This window comes from Prionailurus bengalensis, chromosome D4, assembly GCF_016509475.1.
Source record: "Prionailurus bengalensis isolate Pbe53 chromosome D4, Fcat_Pben_1.1_paternal_pri, whole genome shotgun sequence".
NCBI classification, from domain to species: domain Eukaryota; kingdom Metazoa; phylum Chordata; class Mammalia; order Carnivora; family Felidae; genus Prionailurus; species Prionailurus bengalensis.
The window spans coordinates 50,388,544-50,401,279 of record NC_057359.1 but is presented as its reverse complement, the minus strand read 5'-3'; the positions used below and the strand labels follow the sequence as shown (position 1 = coordinate 50,401,279).

General features: G+C 41.5%; 1 protein-coding gene across 3 annotated transcripts in view; it reads right to left on the bottom strand.

The window, feature by feature from the left end:
• The window catches only part of TEK (TEK receptor tyrosine kinase), a 106,467-nt gene that overhangs the window by 30,733 nt on the left and 62,998 nt on the right, over positions 1–12,736 (bottom strand). For 2 of the 3 annotated variants that reach the window (XM_043566795.1, XM_043566796.1), the window contains exons 8-11: positions 9,809–9,960; positions 8,054–8,198; positions 1,975–2,136; positions 81–215 (exon numbers count right to left, since the gene is read on the bottom strand). In XM_043566795.1, the coding sequence (XP_043422730.1) occupies positions 81–215; positions 1,975–2,136; positions 8,054–8,198; positions 9,809–9,960 (594 nt within the window). The remainder of the gene's footprint in view (positions 1–80; positions 216–1,974; positions 2,137–8,053; positions 8,199–9,808; positions 9,961–12,736) is intronic. The other variant, XM_043566797.1, reaches the window with a different exon arrangement.

Genomic DNA, 12,736 nt, shown 5'->3' with positions numbered 1-12,736 from the left:
CTTCCTGGTCTTCCTTCCTCTTTCCCCTTCCTCCCCGCTCCCACCCAGCGCAGGAATAAATGCCATTTGCTTCCACTGACCGATAGAAGCAGTGGTGAAGCGTCTCACGGGTCCCGGATGCCCTTCCCCGCCCTCTCCACGCCGGACCAGCTGCACGCAGAGCTCGTATTCTGTGCGAGGTTCCAAATAGTTGAGTGTAACAATCTCATTTGTCACTGAGAAGAGGGAAAGTCCAGGAAACTTAAGTTGGCATTCTCATACCTTGCTTAAATCGGAATGTTGTTTTTGTGATGTGAACTAGTGTTTGGTTCTCAGAAATAATGTGTAAGTGAAACAGGCAAGCCATTCCTAACATAAGGGAAAAAAGGCTTTTTAGAGGAAGTTTCCAGGTGACGATGTATACATTTCATGTAGGTCTCTGAGCCAGTTAATCACTTCCACATTTGTCTTTTCATTTGTAGAGTAAAACCACACAAATCCTCAACTATATGAAATAACAATTAGATTTAAGGGAGGGAAAATCCCAATTACAATAATATAAAATAATTTAATTGCCACTGTTTTTAAATACATAGTGATTGCAGTCAGCTCTCAACAGAAGAGATTCTTTGGGAGTTTGTTTACAAAGACCGGATAACAGATTTGTAATAGTTACACTACTTGCACAGGAAGGGCTCTGAAGTACTTGAAAACAGAGCCCATAAACAAATAGTTTATGCATGTTTAGCTATTAGCTTTAGCCAGCCTCTGTCCTCCATAGCTATTGCAAACTATTGCCTAATTGTAGGATAAACTCCCAGTTGTTAAGAAAAAAGAATTGGGCTGTGTATAAGAGTTCTTAGAACACTTTGTGAATGTCCACTTGTAGAAAGTGATGACGGACTAGAACCACCGTATTGGAAAAAAAAAAAAAAAAGCTGATTTTTAATAAGACCTAGCCATTGATATCGTAAACAGCAACATAGCAAATCAGCCTTATGTCACTGGGATTCTGAATTTCGGCTGAGTCTAGAATAGAATGAAGCGCTCAGTAACAATGCCATGACTTAATTTAACACAGGTCAGCTAGCATTAAGCTCAAACCTCCTTTTGTTCTCCTTCTTGAAACTTCGTCAATTACCTGCAGAGAGTATGTGGAGGGCCCTTTTTAGGAACTGACAGGCATAATGATACTAAAGGATGCCTGTTGTCGACAAGTGTGGTAGTGAGAGCTCTAACAAGTGGTGCTACCATAGCCAATTGACAATGTTCAGCTTTAAAAAAAAAAAAAACCTGTGATTTCCACATCAGGGAACAAAAAGAACTGCAATTGGTGTTTCAAAATAAATGTAACTGTTTCTGTGAACTGTTGACATTTTATCACATTTTGGGATTTTTTTTCCTTCAGGGAGTTGGGGGAGGGGCAACTCTTTGCCCACATACCGCACCCCCAACCCCAGTTTAGTCTGCCACAGCCCAAACTTTTCAGGTCCAAATTCCTTTCAAAATCTCTGTGTGTTGGGAGCCTGCAGGACAGGGCAAGTCTCAAAAGAGAAAAAGAATGAACAACTCAACACATCAGCAACAATCACCCCTCAGATTTTATAGTCTCTCTGCCTTTCCAGCAGGCCCTGGACTTTCCTATTACCGTATTCATGGCACAAGCATGTATCTTCCACCATGACCCAGCCAGATAGAGTAGCTAAACAGAGGATTGATGAGCCAGAGAAGTGTGGGAAAGACATACTGATATAAATAGTAACGCTGGACACAGCCTGGTTCTGTGTCCTGCAGTATACCACAATTTCCAGAAAGTTAGCCCAAGAACTCAGGACCCACGCACTCTGTCCTGAATACTCTCAAGTGGAACCCTCTGCTATAGCCACTACCCAGGGGCAGAGGAATGGGAGTGGGAGAGAGGATTTCTGTATTTGAGGAATTTTTTTTCTACCCCTGCCACTTCTTTAGCTGGAGTCTTTCCTGTTCACACCTTACCTTGAATATGCCGCCAAGCCTCATAATGATTAACAGGTTTGTATAGGAGCTTCTTGGATTTGATTGGTCCATCCCCAAAGTAAGGCTCAGAGCTGATGTTGATGACAGCAAAATTATGTCCAGTGTCAATCACGTTTGGGGCATTCAGGGGCTTTGGAAGAACTAAAGAAAATTTCAACAATCAGATTAGTCCTGAACACTTTGGAGCTTGATTATCATTTTTTGGTGGAGGTAGAGGAAGAGTGCCCTTACATTTCCAACAAAACCCTCTTGAGGCAGGTGCAATAGGGAAACACTGGGTAACCGCAGGAGGAACAAAAGACAGGGAACTGAGTCTGACACCTGACGGAATGTGACATCTGAGTAACCCCTGTGATAGCTCTGTGGTTTCTCACAGCCATAAGAATCCTATTGTTGCTCAGGCTCAAGGCACACGTGTACACGGACCCAGTTAGCCTCCAAATTGCCAAGAATGACTCCTGCATTGGGGGCACTAGAGTACTCCTAGTACCTCTTGACTGTGGAGAAGCCACAAGAGAAAAATCAGACTGCGCCTGCATATAGTAGCTGACATGGAGAATGCGTAATAATATGCAGAGTTTTTAGAAGTCCCCGCCTATTCCCACAACCCTACAAGAACATACCATCCCCTAGTTATGACTACCCATAAAAAAGCAGAACCCTACCTCCACCCAAGCGACTCAGATCCTGTATCTGACTGTACCTGCACCCCACCCATCCCCTTTCAGTGTGTACTTGTGCTTTGCAATAAAGCGTCTTCTGCTCCACTTTGACTCCTTCTTGAATTTTCTCACAATGAAATCAAGAACCTGGCACTAGGCTGGTGGTTGAGGTCTCAAGGCCGGAGAACTCCCCCGCATTTGCCATATCACCCTTAGAGTTCTCTGTTCAGATTCAATGCATTTGCCAGTGGTGTGGTCTCCTGGCTTTCCTCTTGCCCCTCCAAACCATTATCCACAAAGTACTCCTTAAAGTATGCTCACTTCCCTGCTCAAGACCTAACTATAGATCCCCATCATGTCTAGAGTAAAATCTAAGATTCATACCATGACCTGCCAGGCCTTGCACAATTGAGCCCCTGCCTCCTCTTGCCCTCACCCAGTACCCTCCAGTGCCATTGACCTTTCAGTTCATCCAACTGACAGTGTACCAAGCTCCCTTCTGTCTCAGGTTCTTTGTACATGTTGTTCTGCCAGCAGTGCTCCAGACCTCCCACTACTCTCTGGTACCTCTTAACTCATCATTCAGCAATTAGCTCTGATGTGACTTCTTCACAGGGGCCATCCCCAAACCCCAGTTATGCTTGTGTGTCATACACCTTCACGCAACTTACACTTTTCCTTTGTTGCAATTTTCAGAATTTATTATTCTTAGAGATTTTGTGTGATCATTTGACATTGGTCTTCCCTATTAGACTATGCATGGTCTCTCTCTCTCTCTCTCTCTCTCTCTCTCTCTCTCTCTCTCGAGCTTAGAGCAATGCAAATTTATTCTTATAGTTCTGGAAGTCAGAAGTCAGACATGGGTCTCACTGGACTAGGATCAAGGTGTTAGCATGGCAGTAAGGGAGCTCTAGGGGAGACTCTGTTTCCTTGTTCTTTCCAACTTCTAGAAACCACCTACATTCCTTGACTCGTGGCTCCTTCCTCCATCTTCAAAGACAACAATATCATGTCTCCTCAACTCTTTTTACCATTGTGATATCTCTGACTATAACTAAGAAAAATTCTCTGCTTTTAAGGACTCATGTGATTACAGTAGGTGCACCCAGACCATCCAGAATAATCTCCCCATCTCAAAGACCAAGTATTCTCAATGGGGTGAAATAGCAACCCCAAGGTGGTTAAAATTGGTTCTTGATGGGGCGCCTGGGTGGCGCAGTCGGTTAAGCGTCCGACTTCAGCCAGGTCACGATCTCGCGGTCCGTGAGTTCGAGCCCCGCATCGGGCTCTGGGCTGATGGCTCAGAGCCTGGAGCCTGTTTCCGATTCTGTGTCTCCCTCTCTCTCTGCCCTTCCCCCGTTCATGCTCTGTCTCTCTCTGTCCCAAAAATAAATAAACGTTGAAAAAAAAATTAAAAAAAAAATAAAATAAAATTGGTTCTTGCATGATTGGAAAAGCCTCAGATAATACAATGGTTTGTGACCCTCGAAAGAGCCTAAGTTCATAAACAGATATGCAGTACATTCATGATACTAACATTTTATGGTGTTGGGAGGAGAGTTTGGGAATAAATTTCTAAAGGGGCTCCTTGGTGAGGTGATAATGATAAAAAGGTTGTAAAACACTGCACTGGACTCTAAACCCCGAAAGGACAAAGACCATGGAGGTTTACCAGGTGCTACGTAATGTTTGTCAATTGAATTTCTAGTGAGTTCTGTAGCTCCACTAACCTATCCTTCTTAAAAATGCACACCTGTTTTTTTTCCTCCCCAAGAATGTATGCTATGTATGTAGAATCTTTCAGATTCTGCCAGTGTTTTTAGTTAGGGCAGTTTCTGAGAAGAGGGCACTGCTGTGAGTAAATTCATTCATTAAGTCATGCTTCCCTTGTATGATCAAATAAGACCACCTGTTTGCTTAAACCATCAAATGCTTATTTTATTATAGCTATTAATACCAGTATCTTATAAAAGGGATACTTTTACAAGCATGAAACAAACTGCCCCAAAGCTTCCTCTTAGTAATTTATCATTTTATTTTTTGTCTTTTAATAATTTTTATTGAGGAACGCCTGGGTGGCTCAGTCAGTTAAGCATTTGACTTCGGCTCAGGACATCTCACAGTCCGTGAGTTAGAGCCCCGCATTGGGCTCTGTGCTGACAGCTCGGAGCCTGGAGCCTGCTTCAGATTCTGTGTCTCCCTCTCTCTGACCCTCCCCCGCTCATGTTCTGTCTCTCTCTGTCTCAAAAATAACCATTAAAAAAATTTAATAATTTTTATTGAGATATGCATAATGTTAAGTGCAAAAATCTTAAGTGTGTTTAGCTCAAGGGACTTTACCTGGGTACACACCCACGTAACCATGACCCAGACTGAAACACAGTACATTTCCAGCGCCTCCTCGCCCCCTGAAAGGGAACTCTTGTGCCCCTGCCCTGTCAATAGGGAATTATCTTCCTGGCTTCTGTCATTATCAGTTAGGTTTGTCTGTTTTTTAACTTTATATAAATGGAATCATAAAGCATATATTTTTGTTGCTCAATATTATGTCTATGTATTATTGCAGGAATTACTTTTTTTGCTATTTAATATTGCATTGTAGGATGTTATGAGCTGAATTGTGTTCCCCCAAACACAATTATTATGTGTATGCATATGTGTATGCATATCTGTTATGTACTTAAACAGATCCTACATTGAATTCTTAACCCCTAGTACCTTGGAATATATTTGAAGATAGGGTCTTTAAAGAGGTCATTAAGTTAAAATGGCATCATTAGGTCTGTTCCTAATCCAATATAACCGTTGTCCTCTTTAGAAGATTAAATCAGGACACACACAAAGGGAAGACCATATGAAAAATACAGGGAAAAGAGAGCCATTCATAAGCCAAGGAGTGAGGCCTTAGGAGAAAAATCAGCTCTGCTGAAACCTTAATCACTCACCTGGCCTCCAGCACTTGAGAAAACAAATTTCCATTGTTTAAGCCACCTAGTCCGCAGAACTTTGTACGGCAACCCTAGCAAACCGTTGTATATGAATATACTACAATTTATGTAACCTTTATGATGTTGATGGATGTTTGCGTTAATTTCAATTTGGGGCTATTATGAATAAAACTGCTCTGAACATTATTGAAGATGCCTTTTTGAACATACACCCTCATTTCTTTTGAGCATGTATCTAGGAGAACTGCCAGGTCATAGGTATGTGAATGATTAGTATATATTTTCAGTTTTCCAAAGTGGTTGTACCAACTTGTATTCTGGTAGCAAAAAGCCTTGCATCTTTTTTTTTTTTTTTTTAATGTATAAACTATGATTAAAGACACTGATTAAATTACCTAATGGCTATTTCCATTTTATGGATATCAGTAATTATGACATGAAGAGGCATCGGTAACCTAGTAAAACAGATGCTTCTATGCACTGATGCTGTGTGCTGTGACTTCCACCAAAAAATAAAAATGAGAACTACTGACTCTTCTGAATCTTAGCAACATGGTTTATTTTTGACTTATTTATTTTCCATGGGCAGCAAACATTCCAACAAGCTTAAAAATAAGGTAATTTGTCTTGTCTGCATATCATTTCCTTCCTTTCAAGAACACGCAAGATATAAGAAATTATTTTGATCGTGTGAATGTTCTACTAATAAAACAGATCAGGGCTTTTTTCCAGTAACCCAAAAAATATTAAAGATTCTTTGGCAGTTTACACGGATCCTCAGGGTACAGAATCCAAATGTATAAGGCTGTATTCAGGCTAATGTTGTTATTGGTCTTTCAAAAAAAGATTAGATTCTGGGCATTTACATTTATTTCATTTATGGGAATTAGCTCTGGGATAGCCCAAAGATTCCTAATCAAGTAGCAAAATGGGTCAAATACAAGTCAACGTTGGTTATCTTGCTTCTTAATCTTTAACACAACAGACTCAGAAAATAAAATGGTCTAGAAAAGATGGTGGAGTATTTGGAGCCAGGAGACCCAGGTTCAAAACTCAGATTTACTTCTTAAGAGATATGCTACCTTACACAAGTTAACTAACCCCTCTGAATTTGTTTTCTGACTGGTGAAGTGGTCATAACAACATCTATCATCCACAGTTCTTATAAAAATTAAATAAGATGAGGTATGTGAGGCACTTAGCTTGGTGCCTTTTCTTTCTACAATACATATCAGAGAGCTGTTTGCTGTTTTTGTCTAAATGAGTTCATAAGAAACTGACAAATTTAGGGGTGCCTGGATGGCCCAGGTATTTAAGCATCCAACTTTGGCTCAGGTCATGGTCTCGCGGTTTGTGAGTTTGAGCCCTGTGTCAGGCTCTGTGCTGACAGCTCAGAGCCTGGAGCCTGTTTCAGATTCTGTGTCTTTCTCTTTCTGACCCTCCCCCACTCATGCTCTGTCTCTCTCTCTGTCAAAAATAAATCAACATTTAAAAAAAATTTTTTTAATAAAAAATAAACATTAAAAAAAAATACTGGGGCACCTGGGTGGCTCAGTCAGATAAGCATCCGACTTCGTCTCAGGTCATGATCTCGTGGTTTGTGAGTTCGAGCCCTGCATCGGGCTCTGTGCTGACAGCTCGGAGCCTGGAGCCTGCTTCAGATTCTGTGTCTCCCTCTCTCTCTGCCCCTCCCCCCACTCATGCTCTGTCGCTCTCTCTCAAAAGTGAATAAACGTTTTTAAAACACGTTTTAATAAAATGAAGCTGACATTTAAAATTCCATGTGGTATCCATGTATACCAGCCAAGCTAACTTGGATTTACCTCCACATTGCTTCTTCCGCTCAAGCCAAGAATGTACATGCACCCACTTAGATTAATTTGAATTTTGAAATACTAATTCAGAGCAGGAAGAATACTCACAATGCTGAATATGTGAAAGAAATCATTCATGTTCATTATATAGCATAGTCTGGATTTCATAATAAATGAGTAAGCCTCAAAGTATTTGCCAAATTATCCTGTGCAATAGTGAATAGAATGAAGTCAAACTTTTCATGAAATATTAACACTATAAGATATGTTGTTCCAGACACAACTCCAAGTGTTTTTACATATTTAACAAATTTTCACAGTAACCCTGAGAGACAGATAAACTAAGCTTTATTTTCAAATAAAGATAGGCTCACGGAGGTTAAATTCAATTGCTCAGGGCTATAGACAGGTGTCTGGCTACTAGGGACAAAAATTAAACCCAGGGCTGTGTGACTCCACAGGTCATATACTTAATTCCTCCCTTCCATTTTCATGCATATAAAAAGTTGTTAAGATTTCCTATCCTGGAAAATATCCTAACGTCATCTTAGTGCTCAGATAACACTTCTATCTTGGAGCAGCACCCAATGATACATAAAGGATACAAGCTCTACTTCTATAAAATGGAGCTTACCTTTAACAGAAATGTTGAAAGGCTTTTCCACCATCCCAGCCACTGTGTTCACACTGCAGACCCAGACCCCTGAGTCAGGGGGGAGGACCCGGTGGATGGTGAATGTGGCCACTGACAGATGACCCGTATGGTTGAAGTCTTTTGGCTGGAAGGGATGAATACAAATAAAAGCTTCTAGGGAGGCAAAACACACGAAAGGTCCATAACACTGACCCCACCTCATTGTTTGATAAGAAGTTTTCTAGGAGAGATTAAGAAACCAAATGCAATGCTAGTATAATCATTGGCTTATTTCCAAAGCTATTGTAGTAGCCCTGAAAGTTTATATTGGATAGATGCCCTCTCAGATCCTGCTGTTGTGTTTGTATGTTTGGGAGTGTGGGGTAAACACTTACAAGCTAGGAATCTAATTATTTTAAACAGCTTCTGGTAACATTTGTTCCTTCCCGGTTTAATACGGAGATGGCTGGTGAGAGGACAAAATGGCTTCCTAAAATGATTGAGGAGCTGTCAAGTGTGGTGTTGTGGGAAAAATCAGGGCTCTGAGGACAAATGAACCTCAAGTCACATCCCTGCTCTGTCACTTTTCACCAATTTCTTAATTACTCAACTTCACCCAGCCAATTTCCACTTCTACAAGAAGGGAACAGGTAATGTTTAGCAACATGTTGTATACAGTATGGTTGACCCTCACTAGATGGTAGCTCTTACTTCCAATAACTCGTGAAAAGGCCAACAAGATTTGATGAAGCTGTCAGTTTGTTTCACTACCTAATGAATTCTTTGAGTGGAATCAAGAACATCTGATGTGTCGACACCAGTAATGGCACATTTTCTACCTATCCTGCCCTCAAGAGGTCACTCACATCTACCCTATTGTCAAGGTGATGTTCAATCATCTTTGAGAGAAAAAAAGGTAACCACTTCAAAATCTTTGGATAAGAAAATACATCAACTTTCTGATCACTTGTGACACAGGGAAATTTGGGGAAGTCCTGTCTGTGCTGCATTTGGGATTGTTGGGAGAAAAGAAGCAAACATATTGGAGAAGTTGTTTAGTCCTTTCCAGCAGAGAAGAACTGCTATGACAGCACACTAACCAGAGCTGAGCGCCAGCAAGGGCAGAGTGAAGTAGTAGGAGGGCCAAGGAATGTCCTCAGATCCAAGGGATTCCATGGATCATGGTTTCTGAACAGGAAACGTGGGAGCAGATTCATCTAGAGTCAAAAGGACTGTGCTGAACTCCCCTCTTTCACACTCTGCTAATTTTTGCTCCCAAAAGCATTGTAGAAGTAGACCAGTCATCAAAGCACCATTTCCTGATAGCACTGGGGGGTAACACACGAATCTCCTGCTGATTCATGGGGCCACACCTACCTTGCCACACACTTTGGTGGCCACAAGACCACCTCATTCTTCCTGATAGGAGAAGTTAGAACATGGGGATAGTTCGGGGGGCCGAGCCTTGCACAGGCTGACACATACTTCTCAACACACACAGTTGGAAAGTTCTGCAGGATGAGTGCCAGCCTTGGTGGATAGACTGTGGTGGTCTATTTCCAACCTTGCACTGTAGCTCTGGCCAGGCTGTGTTGAATCTGCTCTACCTCCCCAGAGACATGGCATTTTGTCAAAGCTAACAGTACACTGGCTTAGGAGGACACAAGCCCTGTGTGGAATCTAGCCTTTAGTGAGGGGATTACTGCATAGAAAGCATCTAGTGGTGTCAGGAGACAGGTTAAGAATGACTCTTACATGGAGCACCGTTCCATCTGGCTTCACGAGAGTCATTTCTTCATTAGCAGGCAGTGGCCAGCCAGACGCCTTGCAGATGGGATTAAATTTACCACTGTTTACTTCTATGTGATCCGGCAAATCCTCTATCTTTGGGACCATCCTTGGCATGCCTGCATGAAGAAAACAACATTGTGGCATCTAATCTTTAACACAGCAGCAAGAGTAATACAAGCAGCTACCATTTAGCAAGTTACACCCCAGGTAAGAACTCTGCAAATGTTATATCATTTTATCATCACATAATACACTTTTAGGGGGTATGCTCTTGTAGTCCCCATTTTACAGATGAGGAGACCGAGGCTCTGAGTCCAGAATCAAGCTCAGATCTGTATGAATCCAGAGTCCACACTCTGCCATAATGCCCTGCTCTCCTCCATGGATCTGGGATGGACAGTCTCTATATTAAAATGATTATCATGGCCACATCCCCCTGGCCTTACTTTTCAGCTCCTTTTACTTTTTAAGAAAATGTTAACAAAAACAAAGGCAAAGAAAAAAAACCCCAAAACTAGTTTCTCATTGACTCAGCCAATGACCCCACCTATTTGCTGATCCTCCGTTCTGATATACAAGACATGTCTCATTGATTGGGAATCTCCAAGTAGCAGACAATTAAAAACATTTACATTTACATGCCCAAAGTAGACTATAATTGCCCCAGGTTGGTTTCTAGGCAACAACCAATCAAAAGTGTTGCTGCCAATACTGAAAGAAAAGGTCTCTGGTAGCAACAAGGGTATCATGACTCCTTGCCGAATACCTATGTAGTAGAATGGATAATCCTGAAATAGAACAATTTTATTCTCAATCGTAAGGTATTTGAGAACCTCAGACGCTTCGTAAGTAAACGTGAAATGAGGCAGAAAGCAGTCCATCACTTAGTGAGGAATGTGGATGATGTAAGTGCCCCCAGAGCATCAGTGATTTACATGCTGTTTTATGGAGGGGCAGGGGGAGGCCACAGTAAACACAATATTGATATTTTATATTGATATCTTGTTTCTCGGGCCCAGATTATGATGAGGAAAGGGTATGGAGCAGGAGGGAAAGAAGTCTAATAACGGCAGAGGTAATTCCTTGATATATCTGTAGACTTGAAGGGATTATGATTAGAATCTACCAGATTTTGGGGGCACCTGTGTGGCTCAGTCAGTTAAATGGCTGACTTCAGCTCAGGTCATGATCTCACGGTGTGTGGGTTCGAGCCCTGCATCGGGCTCTGTGCTGACAGCTCAGAGCGTGGAGCCTGCTTCAGATTCTGTGTCTCCCTCTCTCTCTGCCCCTCCCCCACGCTCACGTGCGCTCTCTCTGTCTTTGTCTCTCTCTCTCAAAAAATAAATATTAAAAAAAAAATTAAAAAGAAAGAATCTACCAGATTTTTCAGCATCAGAAGGTACTCGAGTAGGAATTTTAAAAAGTGCTTTGATATTTTTTTATGTTAATTTTTTATAAAGTGTGTTTATTTTTGAGAGAGAGAGAGAGAGAGAGAGCGAGCGCTGGGGAGAGGCTGACAGAGAAGGAAAGAGAGAATCCCAAGCAAGCTCCACACTGTCAGACTGGAGCCCAATGCAGGGCTCAACCTTGAGAACCGTGAGATCATGACCTGAGCCGAAACCAAGAGTCAGATGCTTAACCGACTGAGCCACCCAGGTGTCCCAAAAATGCTTCCATACTTTTAATCCAGTGAAGTCTTTCCTTCATCTTTGCCTTGTGCTTCCTGCTGTCAGAGGTGCAGGGGGAGGGAGAGCAGAACTGGGGGGAAGGAGACTGCTCTCTGAAAGCCAGGGGGGCAGGGTCTGGGCCTGAGGTTCTCACGCCTTTTGCAACATCAGACTTAGAACAGAAAAGCAGGCATAAAATTGAAAATCCAGATCCTTTAGCTTCTCAGTTGCCTATTTTCAACACGATCCTCCGGCAGCCCCAAGACCTTTCCCTCCCTTCCTAGACTCTCCCAGGTTCCTACTCTGCAGTAGAGTCCGAACATGGCAGAAAGAAGTGAACATGGAAAGCTCAGCCAAAGCCTTTGGGAAAACAGTCGTTGGTATTTTCCTCCCATATCTGTTCTGATTCTAAAAACGAACAGAGAAAAAGCTGTGAAGCTCTTGGTTTTGCTCTGAGTGTAGATTTCTTTCTGTAACAGTGACATTTATAGGATCGAAAAGGTGCTATGTGTTTATTATTTGTAAATAATAATATTATTTAGTATTAATACTATTAATATTAATATTTTGAAAATATGCAAAAATATGCTTCTTTTAATTTTAAAAAGTATATTCTAGGGCAGGAGTTGGCAAACATTTTCTGTACAGGACTAGACAGTACATATTTTCAGCTTTGCAAGCTAAAAGTTCTCTAGTAACTAACTACTCAACTCTGCTGTGGTGTGAAAGCAGCCATACATTATATGTTCTAAAGGAACCAGCGTGGCTGTGTTCCAGTAAAATTTTCTTTATAACAACAGATGGTAGGGAAATAAAAAGGAATGAAGCACTGATATATGCTACAATACAATTAAACCTCAAAATAGTATAGTCAATGAACAAAGCCAGCCACAAAAGACCACATAATGTATAATTCCACTTACAGTTTATGAAATGTCAAGAATAAGTACATCTACAGAAACAAAGTAAATTAATGGTTGCCAGGGGCTGGGAGGAGCAGAAAATGGGAGTTACAGCCAGTAGGTACAAGGTTTCTTTTGGTATGGCAGAAACATTCTAAAATTAGATTATGGTGATGGTTGCACAACCCTAAATATACCAAAAAAATTATTGAACTGTACATTTAAAAGGGATGAACTTCATGGTATAAAAAATTCTGCTTCAATAAAGCTGTAAAAATTGTGGATTGGGGGGCACCTGGGTGGTTCAGTTGGTTAAGCAGCTG